Below are 23,642 nucleotides of genomic sequence, written 5' to 3'. Positions count from 1 at the left end.
TTGTGTGTAAGTGATTAAAACATACTTAAAGAAACAATATTTTGTTGTTTGTACTGTGGTAGTGCCTACAGGGCCCCAGTCAGGGACACAGCACACATCACAAAAGACAGCTATGGTCCCAAAGAGCTTTACAGTTCAAGTAAATGGTACCTGTATAGCATCAGACTCTGTTTATATTTAATCAACACACACTAGTGCTGCTATAATAGAATGGACAAGCATTGTGAATAATAGCTACCCTTTTTTGGCAAAACAGAAATACAAGCACAAAGCAGTTTTGCAATTCTCTGAAATTAGGGTTAGGTTAAAGAGGAAGCCTAATACACATTGAGCTATTAACTAGGAAAAACCACTAATGTTAAAGCCTGCAAGTTTGATCAAATTTTAAACCCAAGATAATAAAGGGAAACGTCTTCCTTTGCTTGAGAGGATTAGCAAATGAACCACAAGTTCCCATTTTTTGTACAGGAGGAGAAAATGTTAAAATGGCAGAAAACAGTTTCTGTAGTAATAATAAAACATGCATAGTAAATGTGGCAGGAGTGCTCACTCTGTTTTTGTGTAAATAGATACGGTGCCTGTGGACGGTGCACAAGAATATGTAGCATCATTGCCAGCTTTCGTAAAACCAGTAAAACTTGCTTTTTTATTTGCATCATGGTAGTGCCCAGGAGCCCCAGTCGGGCCAGGACCGCATTGTGCTAGGCGCTGTATAAAATACAGAACAAAAAGACAGTCCCTACTTCAAAGAGCTTTCAGTCTAAGTAAACCATTGCTCACTGCAAATGATTTTCTCTCTGCAGCACTTAACAAGCTCTGTTGACAGTTTGAAAGATGTACAAAGTAGCTCCACTCAAAAAAAGAGTATTAGCTCAATAACTCTGATGTAGTGATTGCAGATCCAATTTGTACTGAGATTTTTTGTTTTCTATGATTCCTTTGCATCTGAACTACAGCTGAAAGAAGTCAACTTCTGTGTTTTCGTTTTCTCCTTCACGAAAAAGCCCCAGGTATTTGAATCCAAATTCTCTGTCTCGTTCTCTTTTCTCCCCCTGCATCCCAAAATATAAATGGAGGGTGGGATTTAGAGTTGCAGTTTGGACTCACTTCTAATAAGTAGCACAGTTTTATTATATGTACTAAGTTCTTAGAAACATGCTTGAATTGCCATAAATGTTCCTGTTTGTATGATTTGGATAGGAATATAGGAATTGTCTTGTCCAGTGTTAATATCGTAGACCATTTGTTACAGTAGTACCGAGTGGTCCATGTAGTCCATTATTCAATGGTGGCCAATACCAGAGGCTTCAATAAAAAGTTAAAAGAATCCCTGTAAAGGACAAATGTGGAACATTCCACTCTAGGGGAAATATCTAACAGGTTGGTGGTACGTGAAAGGGAATTGAACGGAAAAGTGATAGTCATTACTGTGACCCATCCTGTGCCGAGGGTAGCTACTTGAAAATGCCAAGGTCAGGGCAGGCTGTAAAAGGAGAGCAGATTCTCCCAACATTGGTGGGTGGCACTGAAGCCAGACTTCCCAACCAGCCACAAACTGCACTTCTGAATCCCCACGGAAGCCAGTACACACACACACACACAGCCCCCTGTACTGCATTTCAGCTTCTGGCTCCCAAATCAGCACTGGTTCCAGTAAAGAGATCAGTTATTTAAACTCTATGCTTTTTACTAAAAAGGTTCCCTCTGACCCCAAAGGGTCAGCCACAGTACCAGTTCAATATAAGTTTGGATCTTACCTAAAATACCACGCTGCCAGCTAATCCTTTAGTAACTAAAACTAAAGGTTTATTGTAAAAAGAAAGAAAGAAACCATAAGAGAAATGTTAAAGGGTCAAAGCAAATCAAATACATACAGATGATTCAAAGTCCATATACATCAGGTTTCTAGGAGAATTGTGGAGTTGCAAGCTTGTACAGTTCCTCTGGTACGCATCCAGTACCTGGATGGGTCTAAGTCCTTCAGTTCAGTTGCAAAGTGAATAGATCCAGAGGTAGGTGTGTGTCTGCAGCTGGACAGAAACAAAGACAAAATGGTTTCTGTGGTTTGATCTTATATACCCTCTGTCTCTGGCCATGCGGCCTGTGGAAACTTACAGGAGCTAAAATGGAGTCCAGAGTCACCAGGGCCAATCCTGGTAACTCTTTAGGTATGCCTTTAGTTTCTTCCTGGGCCCCTTGCATCTGTGAGTGTCTTAATGGGTCATTAAGCAGGCTATTGTCCTGCCACCTCTCTGTCTGGGGTGTGTCCCAGCCAGCATGATTTGAAACACAGATATATCAAATATATTCATAAACTTCTACTACACACGTAACACATGAATATAAACATCACCATCTTACTTAGCACTTTATAGTCATTCTAACAGTACTTGACATGGCATATCTCCCATGAATTATTATGATTTTGACATATTGATATTAATATGACAAATGCCCCGTCCCCTAATCCAGCCAGTGTAACACCCCCAACGCGAGATTGGTGTAGAAGGGGGTAATCAGAGCTCCTGAATACACCTCAAGTGCCCCCCTTGTCCGGACAGCGTGACTATTACCTTTTATTATTTTGCATTACAGATCATTCCTAGAGGCTCTGAGATCAGGGCCCTTTTGAGCTAAGCATGACACAGAAACGAAGTAAGAGACAGCCCATGCCCCAAAGAGCTTACAATGTAAATAGACTAGAAAGAAAGTGTAGGAGAGGAAACAAAGCCACGGATGTTGACCAAGGTGGCATAGCAGATCATTGGCAGAGTTGGGAGGAGAAGCTAGGTCTCCCAACTCTCACAATCCAGTAGCCTATCCACTGGGCCGCAGTACCTTTTTACATGTGAATCCAAATGTATTTTTACTGTTGCCATATTTTAAAATTGCTCATAGCTTTTATTAATTGTAGGTTTTCGTGGGAGTCTAGGGTCTTCTGACCATATTATTGTAATTATTACAGTAAAGTACATTTGCCAGTCCACCAAATTGCATTTGTGTGCTCATGCATGCACATATATAACATAGTGTGGTTAGATTTCATAGATTTACTTCATGGAGTCTCCAGTACTCTGCTCTATACTCTATTAAATGACAATTGCTATATTACACTGCCAGCTTAAAAGAATCTTCCTATGTTGGAATCACATTCACTTAAAATATGTGTACCTTACCCCTGATAATGGTCAGGAGGTGAATTACAATATTGACAAACGGATAAGTCATTAAGTTTCACCCTGGATTTTATCACATTCTGGCTTTCAGGTTTCAGAGCTATGGGCCTTCCAGGGAGAGTGTTTTTTTGCTACTGATTGCAGAGTTCCCCAAAATTCAGCAAAACAGTAGTGCCCCATCAGACCCATAAGTTTCAACAGGATAAGAGGGGCTCAATCCTTAGTCATGCTGGGATGTGGGAAGATGCAAACTAATGTCCCTGTCTACCTCACGTCCATCAGATCCTGGGAACAGCTGGTAGCCAGTTGGCCACCACTGTGAATTAGAGCAGCAGTTCTAACTTAAGTAGACTTATACCAGCTCCATAAGAACCATTATATCAGTGAAGTTTGCAGAAGCAGCTTGAGCTCCGGCCATGCCCTGTTCTGCTCCTAGATGCTCCCTGGCATGCCCTATGTGCGCTTGGGGGACTAGGAGGAGGTGGCATGGAGCCAATCATGCCTGCCTTACACCAGTTGGTGGTTTCTCCGTACAAGGGGAAGCCCTCGGTGTCTCTTTAGGTTCCAGTGGAAAGGGGATGCAAGAAAGTGTGGGTCTATCCCTGGGAAAAAGCACTCTCAAAGCAGAGCACTGCTGTGTTCAACACTCATAACAGCTCACTCCGTTAGAGAGACAAGCTACTGCATTCGCCAGCCTCTTGGAGCTACACTTTGGGGTGGGTCTTGTCAAGATTTGGTCTGTGGAGCAAAATCATTATCTTGCAGCAGCTTGATATTATGGTGCAATATCCTATGCAAACCTCCTCCCAATGAGTGGACATTATAATGTGTTATGTTAGAAAGGAGTCTGCAACAATTATTCACACTGTAAATGCACAAAGCCTTTGCTCAAGGGAATCACTGTCAACTGAACTAATTTGTAGTCGGTGGGATTACCCTGGGTGTGCATCAATACAGAATTCAAGTAGCTATTTTATACTTTGTTGTGAAACTTCCATGTAGATTTTGTAATGAAGCTCAAAATCATATGACATATTATCTGCAGCTTCATCAAAGAGCACCAGTCTGCCAGATCGTTAATTAACTTGGCTTCCTTTGTCATTCTTAATTCAGATTAATTTTCAATGTCTGTATTTCCAGGTAGCCCTCCCCTGCCACACACACTTCGTAATATAGCATTAATGGTCACTTAGTGTAAAGAGACTTAGGTAGCACGCTGGGTGATTGCAGCAGTACTGTTTTTGTGGAGCAATGGCTTTGTCTCACATGATGGATTTTGAAAGGTGGCTGTTGAAGGTTTCAGTGGATGCAGAATGTGACAGCTCATGTACAGGGAATCATCTTGCACATCAAACCTCAGTTCCACAAATAACTTGAATGCAGTTGCATGGGGTGTACACCAGCATGGACTTTGGCCCACCATGTTTTATATCCTGCATTAGAAAGCTGAAAGCAGAACTTGGCTTAGTGGTAGAAGGCTTTTTAAATCAGAATCTGCCCTGAGTACTGCATAGATATTCCTGGAGTGTGTCCAAATATGTATCATGAACACTGGAACTGAAGACAGAGGCTCTTGTTCCCTGGAGGGACTGTTATTGATGAGATGCTAGTTGAACTGAGAAAGCAGGGAGCTGAGTTGGAAGCCACTCAACCACATGGACAGAGCAGTCCACAGGGTTTAATAAAGTTTCACTTGTTGAGTTTAAATTGCACTTGGCTTTACACTTTGTCAATGAAACGTGGTGACAATGTCTGAGCAGTAAAATCTCTGCAGTACAGCAGCTGGCAGGATGAGCATGGAACTTGGTTTCCAGTCCACTGGAGCCCTTGATTTTGCAGACACAAGCTAACTGAGTGGTGGACTGATAAGAAAAGGAGTTTGAGCTGTACACAGACTTGGCCAGGCAGGAGAATGATAATAGGAGAAAAGTAAAATTGTTACTTTTACCTTATCGGGGAAACAAGACAGATCTCTGAAGCTTGCCGCTGCCTCAAGCCTCATAGCTGTCCTAGGAGCCCTGGGAAACCGTTACCCCTCAAAGTAAAATGTAAGTATGGAGTGCCAGTCATTTTTCACCAAAACTCTGATACCGGTGAGGGAGACTTATTGCAACCGGAAGGATGAGGACACTGCTCAGTGATGGCCGATAACTGGAGAAAGCAATTTTTCCCAAATCTTTTCCAATCTAATGCACAATTACATCAATAACAGATTTGTGCGTCTCATCCCCTCCTCCCCCATGCTAAAATGATTAAAACAAAACTTATTTTTAATGAGAAGATTGAGCGGGCCTTGATGGGCAGCCATTTAATTCTGGCAGGAAATATTGATATTGCAATTTGGAGCTTTTGCTCCACCGATCTCAGATGCTTTATTGGTTTGTTTTTTGATGTAAGTCAGGTTTGAAAAACTTAACTCGCACTGGTATGTTGTTGAAAATGGCAACAAAATGGAGATGTCCAATAATATCAGACCATGCTATTCGTCTGCCCCCATCTACCCGAATGAGTCCAAATGCATATTGTCAAATTTTGTCCAAAATATTGCCAGTAGGATGTGCCACATTTGCTAGCAGGAACGTTTCTATTGCCCTTTTTGCTACTTTTTCACACCTGAAGGCTACTTAGATCTAAACCCATGCAATTTATCCATGAAGGAGAAAAGATTCTCATTTCTCCTTTTGCATTTTCTTGTTCAGCTCACTGAGGTGGTAGAATAGATCAGACGTGCAGGCAAGTTTTGCACACCATGCCATACCAGCAATCCAGTCCGTTGTGATATGGTGAAGGCAGAAGGCAGTAGAAGAGTGCTGGATGGGAGTTATGTGAGCCCCAGAATGCTCCGGGCCTTGTTCCCTGCTGACTAACTCAGAGCCACTGGGGGCAATTAGGAGCAGCTGAGGCTGATTAAGGATCAGCCAGGTACTTCATAAAAGGGCTCCGCCCCAAACACACAGGGCACAAGCTGGAGGAAGTAGGAGTGCTGTGCTGTGCTGATAGGAGTGCTGTGCTGTGCTGTGCTGTGCTGATAGGAGTGCTGAGCTGTGGTGATAGGAGTACGGAGCTGTGCAGAGGAACAGACTGGAGAGCAGAGCGCTGTGGTGGAGCAGTGAGGAGGAAGGTACCGGCTCAAGAAGCCAGAAGGACTGAAGGAGGGGGAAAATTAGCCCAGGGGAAGTGTGTGCCGTCTGGAAAGCAGTACCAGCAGCACATAGCTGCTTCTCATAGGGCCCCTGGGCTGGGACCCGGAGGAGCGGGTGGGCCCGGGTCCCTACCCCCTCCCCTGGGAAGACGGGGTGACGGGCAACTTCCTGGCCCACTACAAGCAGGAAGGTGCGAGACCCACGGGAGGGAAGCTGGCCATTAGCCACACCCTGTATGCGGATTCCTTCAAAGCTAAGAACATTTTAAACTCCTCTCTCAACTTGTACAGAGAACTTTCCATGGGAAAGCCAGCATATTTCTGTTTGCAAAAATAAACATTGGTGTTCTGCTCCCATTTGCTCGCACAACAGCGAAAAAAGGTAACATTTTAAGGACCATAATTTTTATTAAGTTCACTATCTTTACTTCTCCATCCAACCATAAAGAAGTGTTTTGGCCATGAGAGCTTCACCGCACAGGAAACAGTGGATCACCAGCACATCAGGGTTTCTTGTTTGTTGACCTTGCTTACAATCCTCTTCATTTTTGCCAGTCATGGAAGCAGCACCATCTGTGCAAACTCTAGAACAATTTTTCCAATGAAATTTTCTCTCCTCAGGGAAGGTCATTGTCACCCTGAAGAGTGCCTCTCCAGTCATATGACCTGGCAGCTGTTTGCAAAATAAAAAATTTTCTTTTATACTATCTCTGTCAACTTGTGCTTGACATTAGCCAAGAGTTGAGCATGACCACTGATATCTGTTGATTCATCAAGTTTTAGTGTAAACTTTCTGCTTGATTTGACTTTCTTAGAGCACAGTCTCAATGTCAGCTAACGTCATCAATGTGATGACTTATTGTATTATCTGAAAGGGGAACTTTTGTGATTCATTGACTACATTTGCACCTAACATTACTTTCATAATTTCTTTGCATGCTGATAAAATTAACATCTCTGTAATTGTAGGTGGCTTTTTTGCCTTCACTGCATGCGACCAAGTAGCTTGCTTCCTGTGCTTAATGAGAAACAGTTTAGTCTTTCATCATTTTGATTTCAGAAACATCATTCTGATCTTTCAAATGCTCAGAAAAATTTTGTCCTTTTTGTAAGAGACAGATGTTTGCTTTTAAGGTGTCGTTTTAACTTACTTGGCCCCATTGCTTGGTTTGAGAGTTTCTCCCAACACTTGAGACATTGTGGAAGAGAGCAAGATGGTTCACCTGTAAACAAAAAATCCAAATAGCAAATAACTCTCACAGTAGCATCAGCTCACCACTTTGACTTTCTTATGTGCATGTTCAGCTTCATCACTGATAGATTCTGGCACCTCCACATCTACTTTCTTCAAATATTTGTCCATTTTCAAGACTTCAATTCAAAATTCATCACTTAATGCAACAGTTGATAAGAAAACACGGCTGCCATATATGATATGATGCATATGGCAAGGTCATTTGAGCGTAGCATGATGTGTCATCTGTCTCACGTACATTTGAAGAACAACAGCACAAAATGCATTTGGTTTTGATACTAATTAAAATAAATGAGATTTTTTTCCCCAGTCACAAGTGATTTCCCCCCCAAAAATTCCACAGCACAACAGTGTGCCGTGGTGCACAAATGGAGAAATGTTGCACTAGAGTACAACAGGTCTGCAAAAGACCTAGGGTATGTCTATACCGACAGCGGCAAAGTCGCCACTGCCAGATCGATCTTTGTGGATCAACTGAGCGGTCAGCGTAGACCGCTCAATCGATCAGGAAGCCAACATAGTAAAACCACCTCCTCAAGTGGCGCAGTGCAGTGAAGACACTACGCAGAATGGAAGTACAGCAGTCGACGGGAGTTACGCAAGCTACTCTGTGTAGCTTGCGTTAACACCCGTTGACTGCCACTAAATCTCCAGGAAAGTGTAGACCAGGGCTTAGTGGCTGTGGAGACAGGCATCCCATGATGATCACCTGCTGAGGAGACCAAACTATCTCAAAGACTCTGAAACCAGTTGAGTCTGGTAAAGACAAGATTCCATCTGGGCTATGTGCTAGAAGCCTTGGGCCAAAGGGACACTGGGAGAGGTCCTGGGTGTCAATTATGTTTTTAATGTTTGTATTTAAAATATTCCTAAAATAGGGCAAATGTATCATAATCCATGGAACTGGAGTCAGAAGGCTTATGTTCCCTGGAGGGACTATTATTGACACATCACCAGTGGAATGGGGAACATGGGGAGTTAGGCTAAAAGCAACTCAGCCAGATAGACAAAGCAGTCCACAGGGTTTAATGAAGTTTCACTTAAATGACAGTTTGCTTCATAGTTTGGTCTATTTTGCTTCATTCATTCAGGCACAACAGGCATGGAACGTACACCTCCTTAACTGTGTGGTGCTGAAATTTTGTTGTTATACTCCTGTTTTCATATTCATACAGATAAGTGCTGTAGTATGATGTATGTAATTAAACATGAAACTCAGTATGAAGCAGGAGAATCATTGGGATAAAAGTATAGGATTTGGCATAAAGAGACTTGAGTTCTGTTCCTTGTTCTAGCACTGACTTTGTCACTTAGCCTCTCTCTTCCTCACTTCCATCACCTGCAGAAAGGGCAGAATAATGAACTGAGTCACAGGGTGTTGGTGAAGCTTATTTATGGCTTGAAGAGTATTTTCAGATGGAAGGCAAAACAGAAGTGCCAAGTATTTTATCAAGATGTTTCATTTCAATTCCTGGAGTGATGAGGTAGGGTGCACTTGATTAGCCAGTGGCTTCAATTTGTATTGGTAAACAAACTCCCATGGAATTCAAGTATGTTCTGTGAATATCCTTGAGCCAACAATGTACTGTTATATTTGATGTATATTTTCTATTTTGAATAATTAAATATACATAAAACCATCCATTTTAGAAACATCTCTTCTTAACCAGTAATCAAATCATTCATTTTAACCAGAATTACTGAGATTTCATTTTGTGGCATTCTATTTTCTGTATAGATAGAGAAATTTAATCAAATTGTTATTACTCTTCAATTCCTTACAGCTCTTTAAACTGGCAGTGATTCTGTACTGACAATTTTTCCCAAAATTATTTCCCAATAGCATGATAATTTTGGGGAAAATGATTTCCCCCTAGCATGACAGTTCTGTCTGATCTTAGCATGGCAAACAAGGAAACTCTGTGAGAAATGTAACTGATGACATAGTCTGTACAACCCAAAGAAATAGTGTTATCCCAGTTGCTCAACAGGCATGGTACTCTGAAGACTTTAATGCTATATTTGCATCTATGCCCAATATGCTTCTAGTGAAGTCACCAATATTTTACTATATCAGCATGGTCAGTTTTATAGTTTGTAAATCCTTGCCTAGAATAAGGAATGCTGAATGTAATGTCAGTTAAACACCAGTGGAATAAATTTAATGAGATGACCTACATTGTAGCCATTTTAAATCCCTCATATCCCTTTATCTGCTGTCTAATCATATGGGATAAAACAGTTGATCTTTTACTACGATTTTTAAGGCCAGCTATGTATTTTGAAAGTTGTACGAGTTTTTTAGGTTTGCGGGAAGCTCAATTACCGCTTCCAGCAAAATCAGTTCTAATGTCAGGCTGCTATTGAAAGTAAAATAAAATCTGCATGTTCCTATACAATTCTTTTAACTCCTGTGTATCACTTGGCTTTGCAAAAGCACTTGGAGATACTTTCTATGTGCTGTAGAAAATGCAGTTGTGATAGCTGGTAAAATTAAGAAATTTCCAATAATATGCTCTAGAGTACTCCAGGTTTCAGGGCTTTCCTGAGCTTGCGCAGTCTGTCATCCATTGCCTTTTGAAGGTCAGAGTGCTCTAAAGAGATTTTCTAGGAAAGCAAATACTCATTGGCGAAGAGATTGCTCAGCTGTACTTCCTCCCCCTCTCTCCCCAAGTATCTTTGACGGTCATGTTCTGTCCCTTAGCTAGTAGGCAGACTGCTGCTAGTCTGTTTTCTTTTCTGACTGTTTAATTGAGGAGATCTTTCTATTCTGCAACCCTTTCTCTTACTGAATAGTAGCTTACTATGTAAATATATGACCTGTAATTTGCAGGATTTCAGAATAGATTGTTGATGGTACCTTTGTCAGTAAAATCAGTCTCTGTCTATGGTACTTATATGGCACCATTTCCATATTATCTGAGCACCTTGCAATTTTTAACGTGTTTATCCTCCAATACAACCCTTTGAGGTAGGGAAGAGCGATTACCCTTCTTTTCCAGATGGGAAGCTGAGGCATAGCTGAGCCCAAAGCCCAAGATCTAGCCTGAGACACAACTTCAAAATGCTGTCTACACAGCTATTTTTAGAGCACTAGTGCAAGGTCCACTAGCCTGAGTCTGTTGACCCAGGCTGAGAGTCTCATGTGGCTCACGGGCTGTGTATACATACTCTGAGTCATTTGCCCACAGGAAGTCTCTGGTGGATCAGATATTGACCCTGGGACTCACTCTTTCCTACCCCTCCACCTCCCCCACCTCCCATGTGTGCGCACACACTGTGTGAGGAGAGGAAGTGGTTAAGGGCCAGGACACTGGGGCAGGGGTAGGCTTGGGCTGTGTGGACTACGCAGGAATGAGCAAGGGATTCTCCTTTTCCCCTCCCTCCACCACCCCCTCACACTGTGAGGAGGGGAAGTGGCACAGAGCCACCTTCAGACACTTGGGGAAGATTTTTCCTGGTTTCGTGTGAGTCTCTGAAAACTAGGCTGAATGTTTTCTTGTGGGGGGAGAAGGGCGTAGGGAGGACAGTCAGGTTGAGCCAGGAATATGAAGAAACTGGACACTGGAGGTCAGCAGGGAGGGGTTTCTTACATACCAGAAATGGAGAACAAATTGTATTCTACTTGTAGCAATTGCTTTTGTGTGGTTTGTCTTGTATCTCTTTTGTCTGCTAGATCATAGGCTCTTTGGGGCAAGGAACTATGTTCTAGTGCATAGTTTCTCAACCTGTGCTACATACGCGAGACGCAGGCAGGGGGTACGCGGCGAAAAACTCAGTGAAGGGAAGCGAGCGGTAGCTGCTGACTTCTGGGGAAGCCAGGTTGCAGCCACCTGCTTCCCACCCGGTCCCAGCTGGGAAGCAGGTGGCAGCTGCTGGCTTCTGGGGGAGGCAGGCGGCAGCTGCCAGCTTCAAGCCCAGTTCCACCTCCTAGCTGGAAGGTAGATGGCAGCTGCCGTAGTCCTGGGCGGCAGCCGCTGGCTTGGGCAGCCGCCACTGGTTTTTTGGGAAGCCGGTCGGCAGCTGCCCGCGTCCCACCTGGTCCCAGCCTCCCGCACCCTGCGAGCTGGGCTCACAGCTGGGTGGCTACCATCCGTACCTCTGCTCTGAGATCAGCGACAGCCTCTTGCACCCTGGCTTGAAGATGGGCAGCAGTTGCCTGCTGCCTGCCCACATCCCTGGGGCCCTCCAGGGAAGCCTCCTCCGCCCCAGCTTGGAGCAGTCACCCACCTCCGAGGCTGGCAGCCAGGCAGCAGCTCCCCACCCTGGCTCAAAGCCCGGTGCCCAGAAAGCCAGGCAGAGAGCCCAGTGGCTTGCCCAGTCCTGGAGCTGGGCTTCTACCCACAGGCTTACTTGTCAATTTCACTGCTCTAGCTGTGCAGTTTAATTGACAACTATGACAGGCCCAGATATAAAAATGTTAAGAGGGGTCCACACAGTGTGATTTGCCCCAAGCCCACATCCCCCAGGGACAGCCATGGGGAGCGCTGCTATCCGCTCTGGTGGGCTGCTGGTGCCTGCTCATACCTCACAAGTTCCCGCCTGTGTGAGGAGAACACCATGTGACCCCACCATCAGGCCATAGTAACTGGCTGGTGTTGACCTTTGTCCTATATGGAGAAAGGGGAGGAGAAATGAGAAGAGAAACAGCAGGAGTTTTGAGATCTGTCACAGCCACACAGCATTGCAGAACTCAGAACTCTCCAGCTTCATGAGAAATAATCGTCCAGCGGTAAAGGGGAAAAAGACTGCAATTTTCAGAGTGGAAAATTGAGTGTTGGGGTACTTATTAAAATGTTCAGAAGTTAGGGGGTACTTGCTACTTAAAAGGTTGAGAAACACTGTTCCAGTTTGTGTTTGCAGGGCCAAGCACAATGGGCTCCTGACCTGGGTAGGGCCATTCGTCACTATTGAAATCCAAATGAGCAATATGAAGAAATGAACACAGGTTTCCCAAACCAGCAAGCTAACCGCTGAACCTCGCTTCATCTGCAAATGTGGTGCTAAATTTGGTACTTGGTCGTGTTTCAGTTACCTTTTATTTTAATTTCCAGCAGTATTTGTTCATCTGGAGGCCTTGGGCTTCTCATTTAGAACCTCGGGGATGGGGAATGGCAGCCTCTCCTCTTTGCCGTTCTCCTATTTAAATTTATCCAGTGTTAGCTCCAAGGGTTCATCAATATATTGATTGGTTTGTTTAGTCTGCAAAACATATTTCAGGGTGTAAAATTAGGCAAATATCTAGATGAGTTGATGTGCCCCCTGGAAGATCTCTGTGTACGCATACCCCTGGTTGAGAATCATTGTCCTAAAATATCAATAGGTCGTGAAGGTAAGGGAGGGGGGTTCTTAGCAAACTAGACTCAGGAAACTTCAACAGTTTGTATGTAAAGAGTAATATTACTCTTTCCAGTGAATTTATCCTGTTTACTTTTGTAAAATGATTTGCATTTACACGATTCAGAGTTGACTGTGATTTATCTCTTATTTACCCCCAAGCAAAGAGAAGAGAGGTGGTTGAGAGAGGAGAGCGAAGAGGAAAGTACAGTAGGCCTCAAGCACTAACAGTATGATGGCTTCATCCCCTGACCCTGCCTGCACCTTATATCTGCAGTATTTGTGGCAAGGTCTGTTGCTCAAGAATTGGACTTTTTAGCAACTCATTATGCTGCAGCATGACACGCAGGCTTTTGAGATGCCACTAAAATATGTAACCTGGGGTTGCCAAATCTCCAGGATCGTCCAAGAATCCCCAGGAATTGAAGATGAATCTTTAATTACAGATTATGTTGTAACAAAACCTCCAGGAATACGCCAACCAAAACTGACACCGTAAATTGTACCCCCAATCACTGTTTTACTATTTTTAAACTGGATTCATTCCAATGAGTTGTACCCATTCTGTCTACACCAAAAGACTACCATTTTATGAATAAATTATATAATGCAGTCTTTTTTGCTATACCTCTTCTCTAGAGTTGTAATCATCATGTTTACTTTAGTTCAAAGAAGCAGTTTAAACACACTATGTTTGTACAGTGAAAGGAATATCGGAAACAAAAATCACTTAGTAGCCCTGGAAATGTAAGTACCAACCGGAGGAAAGGGCTACTGATTTTATTATTTAACCTTGCTGTTTTATACAGGGTGGAATTAACATAGTTGTAAAAACTTCCAAAATAGCTGAATCATTCAATGAAAACAACTTACTGTGTTCCTGTGCTTTGCTCCTGTAGTTTGAAGGTTACATAAGTTGATTCCCTTGTTTGCCTATTGAGCAGGAATAAAATATCTGACTGAGGGACTGACTCTCTCTCTCTCTTTTTCTCTTTCTCTCTCTGGTTAGTTTTGCTTCCTTGCACACACACTCTGTCTCAGATAAAACAGGCATGCCTTCAAAGAGGTGGGGCGTATTACATTCTATGTCTTTGAATTGTAAACTTTCAGTATATACAGATTAGAACTCCTGCTCAGTGGTCTACAAAACTTGTAAATGGAGTATATGTGAAACTGTCATATGATCATTACCATTGTGAAATCGATTACTGGTGCATACAGCAGCATTTGAGTGAATTTGGTTTCTGCATACATGAAAACCATGTCTTTTGATCTAGGTAAGGCTGGTTTGTTTGGATTTTTTTAATTGTTTTTTTGTTGATTGTTACTCTTATGATTTGAGTTGTTGCCTGCAGAATATTTAATATTGTTTTAGTCCAAAGACAAATGAAGAACAAAGTTTTATATCTGGTGCCTTAGAAGTATAAACACAGTACAAATTCAGCTGCTTGATTGTGTAATACATTTGGAACCTTTTGTTTTAACTGACTAATCGGCTTGTAGTTTTTGTTTTTTTTTTTTCTTGGAATGTTTGGCTAATTCACTATGCAAAAATGTTGTTTCCATTGAGTTTGTAGATATTTAAGTGCCTTCTGTTTCTGGTTTGAGCTGACAGCAAGAATTCTGTTTACATTTGAAAGGTCCCGAGGGTATGGTGCTATAAATCAGCATTGAGTCTGAAATATTTATCTTTTCAGTGGTTTATGAAAATAGGCACACCTTCTTAATTTGGGAGAAACAAGTTTGCTTTGCCAAGTAATTTGTTATCTATGGTCTTGCAATGGTCACTTACGGTACTATATGCTTAGTTTTCTAACTGGCTTTGCAGTAAGGGAGAGTGTTAAAAAATTAGTTGCATTATAATTATAGCCTTAATAAATGCTCACTGTGCAGGACATAAAATATAAACATTCTCTGACCCTAAGAGCTTACAATAATTTTTTTTAAATGAAATCTAATCCAAAATTAGAGATGCAATAGATCTCTGAGAGGGAGTGTTGTAAAGCTCAACTCCCTTGTCTGTTCTGAAAAGCACAAAACCAGTTGGCAGAGGTGGGAGAAGAGAGAATTTGTGTGTGCTTGGAGTTGTGGTTGATCAGGGGTTTTGATAGCAGTATGCTGAGGAAACTTGGGATAAACCAACTATGCAGCGAACTCTTCATGACTCCATTTTCTGCAGGTCTATCCACCACAAGCCCAGTTCTCCTGACTTCGCTGGTGCCCACCTTTTCCACAGGTACACAGCGTGACGTCACACACATCCAGCAATTCCACTGGCAGCTCATTCATTTCATGTTCTCGCACGTGCGTGTGCATGCACAGAATGTTTTAGATCTTTCTGATTTTGTGTCTTCACTCACAGAACTGATCTCTTGATTCTCTCCCAACTGCCTCAGATGGTTGGGTGTGCTACCTTCTCTGTACCTTCATGCAATCTCATCCATGATTAGGGTTACTGTACGTCCATACCATAGCATACTGGACATGACCTCTCTTTCTGGTCCTCTGTCTGGATGCAGGGATTTTCATGGAGCAAGGACTGGAGCTCAGAAAGAGCCCCGTTCGGTCCGCTTCCTGATTGGCCCTTCCCCTGCAGCCACAGGGGCCTGCAAGGCGCTGACTGACAGTCTGATGCTGCATCTTAGGCTGGCACCAGCCGCCCTGCCATTGTGACAAGGAGCAACATTGCCCCCCACCTCAAGAGTAGTACCCCCTCCAGCACCTCCAAATACCTTCTCAGTACACACACACCCCTCCCACACCCCCAAATTCCCCCTCCTGCACTCCAAATATATCTCCTAGTGCACCCCCCAAATACCCTTCCCAATACACACACACAGCCCTCCCACACCCCCATACAGCTCCCTGCACTCCCAAATATCTCTTCCCAGTACACACCCCCCCCCTTGCCTGTGCCCTCCAAATACCCTTCCCAGTACACACAGTTGGAGTGGCAGGAGGGGTGTGTATCTTCCCCTCCTTCTCCTTCCAGCAGTGTTCTCTTTTTGGGAGTCTTTAAAATACGGCAACCTGAATCATGATGGATGCAAGAACCTTTCTCCCTAAATTTTTTCCTCTCTGGTTTTGTGTATCCCCCCCCCCCCCCCCCCCCCCCCGCCACCATCACCACCACCACCACCACTTGGTAATATCTAACACCAACATGTTTTGGGGACACAATGTGTGTGAAAGAATATGCTTCGTAAAGTTGTATTGTAAAACATTACTGCAAAAAGGAAGTAGGCAGGATGATCACAGCTGTATGTTGGAAGTAAATGATTGATTGTATTGTGCAAGGCCTTTGTATATAACATGCATACACTTTTTGCTTTTTGAGGGGAAAACATTCCAAGGGTGGCTTTGTGGTCAAATTCTGTTCACCTGGTGTTTTAGCAGCACAGTTCTTTAAGGTTAGCTGTCATCTGAGTGATGTGTGATAGAACAGTTGGTGATGGACAATCCTTGCCTTTCAGTTTACAGAAACCGATCAATATTAAATAAGGAAACTAGCCATGCTAGTTTGACATTGCTGAGGAGCGTGGATTTCTGTGTTACAACAGTGCTATCCTAGCTTCTGTTTTCATATCATTATCCTTCTCTCTCTCTTTCAGGAGTTTATTATTTGACCATTTCAATTCACATTGGGCTAAAATATGACCAATGCACCGGTAGTCTGAATGCAAACTGGATGGATGTAGTTTGTGAGTCTTGATTTTGAAAGGGCAAATATTAAATGGACTCTTATATTCCACAAGGGAATTTAGCATAACCTTCCCTGAGTGATACTAAGAGGCCTCAGTTAACAGCTGGCTGAATTTTCTTGGGCTTGTGCCGCATCGCAGCTAGGTTGCTTGGGATCTAGAGGTAAAGCAGAAGTCGTGAAAGTAGGACAGAACTTCACACACAGGGGGAGACCTCACTGTAAAACACTGATAGGATCAATACTACCACGTTGTGACATTCATGTCTGAGTAAACGGAAGAAGCTGCAAGTAGAAAAGAAAGTGACCACAGTTCTTTCAGGAGCTAAGAACAGTGGGAGTGATTCACCAAATGCACTCAGGTGGTAATATCTCCAGAAAGCACCACCACCTGGAGAGGCTCTCCTATACTAGTCCAATCTGGATTCTCCAGCAATCAACTGAAACAGAAAGACTTTTGGATAAATAGCCTGAGTTTAAACTGATTCAGGCCCTTCCTTCTGATCCAGAAAACAGACAGGACCTTCTGTTCAAGGAGGGCCCCAATCCTTCCTAGGAGGGGTTGGAAGGAAGGCTGCATAAAACTATGGGTGACTCCTGGTAAGCTATTAGCATGCATATAGGATATGTTCTGTTTTTAATATTTTTCTCTGTAATGCTTTCATCTTAAGAATAAATGTGCTTGCTTATAAAGACCTGTGACTGCACTGCTGGCAATTACAGCTGTTCGTAACCTTCGAGGAGAAAGCAAAGTGCAGATGCTGGACTGTTGGGGCAGAGCAGCTTGCTGGGGATATAACGGTGTAGGTAGGCAAAACTGTGTAGCTTGAAAAAATCCCGAGGCAGGAGGGAGAGAGACATGGGTCTCTGCCCAAGAGAAGGGATGGCTGAGGAGCTGGGAATCTAGAGTGGGTACCCTCGTGCAGCTGCCATGAAATACTAGAGCTTTCAGAAAAATTCCAAATATTGTGAGTTGGCAACAATCGTTGGTTTTAAGTTGCCTTTTTTATCTGGCCAAAGGTTTAGAAGTTTTAATTTTATAAACTGAAGGAGGCCGTTTGCAGAAAGAACGGCTTGGGGGATTGAGGACTTTTCCCGGACAGGCCACGGTAATTGCTGCATGGGCTCTGGCAAACCCCACACAGGCACTTGCCTTCATGAAACACTGGTAACTTTACAAGGAGGCTTATTTCAGCACATTTTTTTCAGTAGCATGGGATTTTGTGTGCAGTTCTTATTCTTTATTTTAGGAATACTATAAACACCAGGACAAGAAAGTAATTTAAAATGTCACATAACACTTCAGCGATTTTCCTGCATAATGCTTCCAATAAGCAATTATCAAAGTCTTTGTATCAAAAAATAACTTCAAAGGTTTCCCAGTCTGGGAATTAATCAAGTGATGTGTGTCAATACTGGTTGATGTGATGAAATAAGTACTTTTTTGGGACAAGTGCAGGGAGAGTGGACAAAGTAAAATCGTTTAACTATTGGCCTTGGTCTTTTCTGGACTTCTATTATGTATGTCAACCTGACAATTTAATACAATTTAAGCAGAGTAAATTAGCACCAATTCTTTCATTCAAAACATTCAGCCTGAAAGTGAGTATCTGAACAGCAAAACTATTCTCTGGCAGAAGAGATTGTTTTAATTTTCCTTTTGAATCCAAGACAATACTTATGTGAATATGACTTACTTCCTTAATGATGATCATTAAACTGATATGGTGGGCTAACTCTTCATAGAAAATGTCCACATCAAAACTGGCACCACTGTGGCAAGTTTAGTAGAGGAGACTGCAGGAAGGGTTTCAACTGAATGGTTTCACAGGAAGCTCTAAATGTGCTTAAATCAGCCATATGAGGCTATTCTTATGGTATTTCCAATCAGGTCAAAAGCAGGAAGTACTGGAATTATTGTGAGGTTTGCAGCTTGAGTTCTTTATATTTCTGAGTTGGTGCCGCAGACGTTCCCAGGGAGCTACTGCTTGTTCTGTGTTTTGTAGCTGTTGGCTGTTAATTACTTGGCAGCAAGCCGGGACTACTTAAGTAGCCTGAAAATGGGACGTGTGCCCCAAAGATTAGAAAAAGCATACTAAACAGAGCAGCTGTAGTGCTGCACAGAGGCAATGGCGGTACCTATTTCAGGGGCTGGTGGGCACAGAGCTCACAGCCTGCTCCAGTCTGCTCTAACAAACGGCATGATTTTCTAAGGTATACTTCACTCTTTAAATGATTGTTTTTGGTTCTTTTGGTATTTCAGCAGTAAAAGTTAGTGTCTAGCCTTTGTCAGGGCATTAGCCCCAGTGCACAGCATTCTAGAACTAAGGCACTGCTTTTAAAACTTTACAGATTTTAATCCACATGTTTTAGAGTGGTGGTGTTCTTTAGGGCTTGAGTTACTGGGGCTATAAGTCGTTATGCCATATGCATGTTATCCCCTTCTGCAATTTGAAAGAAGAGCTTAGAAATGAGAGATGGTTCACGCTATTATGTTTGGCTCAAGTGTTGAAGTTATTTTGACTTTTTCTTTTATGGCTCTTGTGTGTGTCTTCTTTACTTTACAATTTATTGTATGTGATATAAAAAGGCTCAGTATATAATCTGCCTGAAATAATCTTCAAGATTTGTAAATTTGTATTTAAATCCGTCAAAGGAATAGAAGTAAGGCAGTCAGTATTTAAAGCTTATTTAATAAGTTGGTTTTTCTCTTCTTGAGGCTGAGGTATGCGGCATCCTGTTTCTAAAAATACTACCTAGTAGCACAGAGCTTTCTATCTGTGAAAGATATCTGTATTCAGCCTATAAAATGTATGTAGCTATTTTTAAAATAAGCAAGTTGCTTCAGAGTTGTCTTAACTTCACGGATCATCAGCCTGTAAGACTGAAGGATCTGAAGGTTACAAAAAACATTAGACACATTCAAAATGTGTTCTAATGCAGCATTTTCACATGATAAGCAACAAAGGAATGAAGGAATCTGAGTACCTATTTAGCAGTTGTTCTTTTTTAGGAAGCCTGTTGCCCAGTGTTTGAAAATCTAAAACTACCATTATTTTATATGATCTTAAAAATAAAGAAAAGGGAAGCGTTTCCTTGCATGCAAATACATTAACATTCTCACTGTATTTTAGAATCTCAACTATCATTGTGACAACAATTATTTGTGTTTCTGTGACATTAAGAATTCTCTACCTTTTTTCTCCTTTTATTTTTTTAACTAGTGCCTCTCTGGTAGTGTTTGGGTGGCCATGCTAAAGTATGTTAGATTTTACTCTCAGTTACAGAGCATAATTCCATGCAAGGTGTCTTGTATATTGCGGATATCCTGAAGAAAATAAACAAAGTGAAAGATACACTTAGGGCCTGATTTTGCAGCACATATTCATGCAAGTAATTCCACTGAGTGTAATGAGTCTGCTTGTGAGAATAAGGGTTCCTCTTGTTAAGGATTGCAGAATTGAGCTCTTTAGAAAATGATAAATCAGTACATTTGGGGCCTGATCCAAAGCATATTGAAATCAATGGAAAGATTCCCATTGACTTCCCTGCGATCCTGGCTATAAGCATTAAGTAGAATGCATATGTTTCCAGTGGGGGGGAAGTGATCTAGAAAGAAGACATTTGCAGATTCATTCACATTGAAATAATGCCGTGAGGATAAAAGGAAAAATCCACTGGGCATCATTACAGAAATGCTTCCTGTTAATGCCTTCCAGCAAAGGTATATTTTACAATTGAAACTGCTATTGATATAGGGAGAGACTTACAAAAGCAACTGAAACTTTACTGGCTTCCTCTTTTCCTAGTCAAATGTGCAGGAAGCTGTAAAAGCCAACAGAGTTAGGAAGGAGGAAGTAGAAGGAGAGAAGCAGCCCTCAGACACAATACTCAATGGATTAACTATGTCTGCTCTCAATACAGGGGAAGAGATGACAGTAAGTCACAACAGAACTACTTGCTTAGGGAGACTGGGAGAAACAAAAACACTCCTAATTGTTGGGCCTGAACCACTTACATTATTCTACATTATTTTATAAAATCAAGCTATGAAAAGTCTCCCCAGATAAAAATCATTACTATATAATCTTTACATTTTAAAAAAATGTTTGGGTTTTTTTGTTTTGGGTATCTTCCCGCCCCCCTCCCCCTTCCCCACACACACCCTCCCCTCTCACTTTGAAGGAGTCACAGATTATTTGAGGCAAGATTCTGTCAACAGGAACTAAACATGTAAAAGACGAGTTCTTGATGGTTACATAAATAAGAGGTGAAGCACACAAAGTTAAGCTGGGGGAAGATCATTAAATATGACACTTATAACAATGTCATTAATTTCTAGCGCCACACTATTGCAGAGCTTTGTTCCGATTTAAAACAAACAGTTGTAAGCATAATCTCATGTTCAAGGTTAACTAATGTAACTGAACAAATGCTGTGAATGAATGGCAGCAGTCTGTCTTGAAGGACAGTGGTGTAAATGCCAAAGCAGTTCAGTTACCATCTGCCGTGTTACAGCATTATACGTGTCTAAAATCCCCAATTCTCACATGACAGTCCTTGCAACAGATAATGCAGGCATAAAGTGAAGGGCTGGAAGATGAAGCTAGTGCACTGTTAGTCCTTGAGGCCTGCTGTCCTTTTTTCTTTACTCTCCCCGCTTTCTTCTCTCTCACCCACCTCTCTTCAACCTCTTCGACTCCCTGGTACAGCACAGCCCTCCAGCGTAGCCTGTTGGTAGCTGCTTCTTCCCAGCTTGCAATGTCAATGTTGAAAGTTTTCAAGTCCTTAAACATGAGCCTAGGTTGGCCCAATGGCCTTGAGCACCTTCAAGTCCTCCATGCAGGAGAATGTACAAATGTTGTAATGTGGGTATAAGAGGAGCAACTGAAAATATTATAGTATGACATCAAGATGAATAAAAACCTGCAACACTACCATGTCCAAAGTATGGCTGGCCTCTTTTAATTGTATGTTTTTTGTAATGGTGGTTTGAAAACCATTTGGTCCTACCAGTGGTTCTACTATTACACTAGAAACCAAACAATTTTCAATAAATTGTTGAGGAGGGCCTGTTGATAACCACTGTCATCAACAGGTCATTATCCTAGTGCATGCAGAATGTTAATATAGATTACTTCCTCCATCACTGAAATGCCCCATATGAGGCTTGATGTAAAGGGGACTTGTTCATTGCCTTTTTGGTTTTGGCCTTAGGTTGGAATACGCATAAATTTCAGTGACATTCAAAATGTGGAATCACAAGTGACGCATTGAGAGCAAAATGCACTGTCATACTCTAAATATGATTCACTTTGTTTTTTGTTCAATTTTATTAAACTATAACAATGAAAAATCATGTATGACCTGGACTTGCATTTCATTTTCAAACATGAAACTGTCTCTTATTGGAAAGACCTTGCCCTGGTTGGTAAGAGTCAATTTCACCTGTTCTGCATTTTTGTCTTCCTTTTTTTGCATTTCCTTATCTGACCCCCATATATTATTTATTTATATTACCTTAGCATTGAGGAGCCCATTGTGCAAGGTGCTGTGCAAAGAGAAGAAAAAGATGCTTCTACAGAAACTGTACTGTAACAAATGAGTATGTGTTCCCACGATGGAGGGAAATTTCATTTTCTGTAAAGTACGCACATTTCAGTTTCAAGCTTCCAAGGGATTGTTTGAAATCTTGTGGTAATGCTTTTATCTTATTGAAAGAATACCATGAGTGTGTTAAGCGATAGTTGTAACCACAAGTACAAAAAATGTTGAAAGATAGTGTATGCAGCCCTATTCATTGGAGCCCTCTTCGTTTGACTGAAGCACAGAATGAGCACATAGGTCTGCCTGCGTGGAACGGTTTATGGGATCAGGGCCAAAGTGATGAAGATCAATACAATACACAGAAGGCTGCGTTGATAAATTGACTCTTGGCAATCGTCTGGATTTTATAAATTGCCCAGTGTCAGTGTAACGCCTCTAGTGAATTAGTATTGAATTTCCCCTTTGGTCACTTAGTTTGCATGATGCACAGTACATCAAGATTCCAGGCTGAGATCTAAAAACTTATTGCTGTAAATCTTGATGATGTTGATGTTCTACTCTATCTTTAATGCTTAATCCTACAATTTTCAGAGAGAGGCAAAGCTCTTATTGATCTCTCTGAAAATTTGCCTCTGTCAAGTCTGGAAGATTACGCAAGTGATTTATGATCAAGCAAGCTTGTTGGTTAAATAAAGACATAGATATCTATTGATAGATATAGAAATACTAGGAAGTCCAACTATTTAAAATTCCTCAACTCAACCTTTTTCTGCATTGCTTAGGTGTGTTTTAGAGTAAAATGAGCTTACTTGGTTTGGTAGCTTTCTTTGCAAATCTGGGTGATTTTGCAGAAATAATAATTTTCTGTATATATTCACTCAAATTATTTTAATAAATTAAATTCTACCAGGTTTGTGGGGGCTATGGGGTTTTTTGTGGGTGGTGAAGGGGTTGTTTGTGTCAGTGGTTTTTGTTTTTGTTTGAAGTTCTAAAACTGATTTAAGCCTTTTAGGGTTTTTTCCTCATGATGAAGGGAAATTTTGCCTTTTCTTACCCTTATGGAAGTCTATAAGGAATTAGTAAGGTTATTTTGTTAATTGTTTTAAACTGTTCCATAGAATTTGAGAACTTTATCAGTATTCTACAAAATTCTATAATACTTCAAAAAATAAATAGGATTGACATTTTCTGACATTTTAAATAAACTTTTAAGGGTAATTTCTATGCACTTCTATAGCCTTTTCTCCATAAAGCTATAATGAAGGTTGCCAAATCAAGAAGCTATTGAAAATTCACCTTGTTAGCACATAATTGCCACAGATACCTGCATTTAAAGTATGGGGCAAATAAGGTGATACCCATCTGTAATAACTGTTGGCAAATGTTGACATTTTAATAGCTAACACTGTGAATAAAATCTCTGTATTTCAGCTGAGTTAATTTCCACCAAGTGTTCTATAACAGGTTGTGTGCACATATGTGCAT

General features: G+C 41.7%; 1 protein-coding gene and 1 long non-coding RNA gene across 4 annotated transcripts in view; one reads left to right on the top strand and one right to left on the bottom strand.

The window, feature by feature from the left end:
• FGD4 (FYVE, RhoGEF and PH domain containing 4) overlaps positions 1 to 23,642 on the top strand; it is a 172,926-nt gene that overhangs the window by 69,275 nt on the left and 80,009 nt on the right. Inside the window, exon 1 of one of the 3 annotated variants that reach the window (XM_067536054.1) lies at positions 14,069 to 14,187. The exons of the other annotated variants lie outside the window; for them this stretch is intronic. Within the exon in view, the coding sequence (XP_067392155.1) occupies positions 14,163 to 14,187 (25 nt within the window). The 5' untranslated portion in view covers positions 14,069 to 14,162. Of the gene's footprint in view, positions 1 to 14,068; positions 14,188 to 23,642 lie in introns of those variants that run through there. 3 annotated transcript variants of the gene reach the window in all.
• On the bottom strand, positions 1,816 to 13,973 carry LOC137145365 (uncharacterized). Its single transcript, XR_010917635.1, has 3 exons — positions 13,784 to 13,973; positions 12,609 to 12,775; positions 1,816 to 2,030 (listed from the first exon to the last, which is right to left on the bottom strand). It is a non-coding gene; the product is annotated as an uncharacterized lncRNA (long non-coding RNA).

Source organism: Emydura macquarii, unplaced genomic scaffold (assembly GCF_026122565.2).
Source record: "Emydura macquarii macquarii isolate MOO-44397 ecotype Brisbane River unplaced genomic scaffold, CSIRO-AGI_Emac_v2 contig_3530, whole genome shotgun sequence".
NCBI lineage: Eukaryota > Metazoa > Chordata > Testudines > Chelidae > Emydura > Emydura macquarii.
The sequence above is the reverse complement of the archived record's forward strand: the minus strand, read 5'-3'. Positions and strand labels throughout refer to the sequence as shown.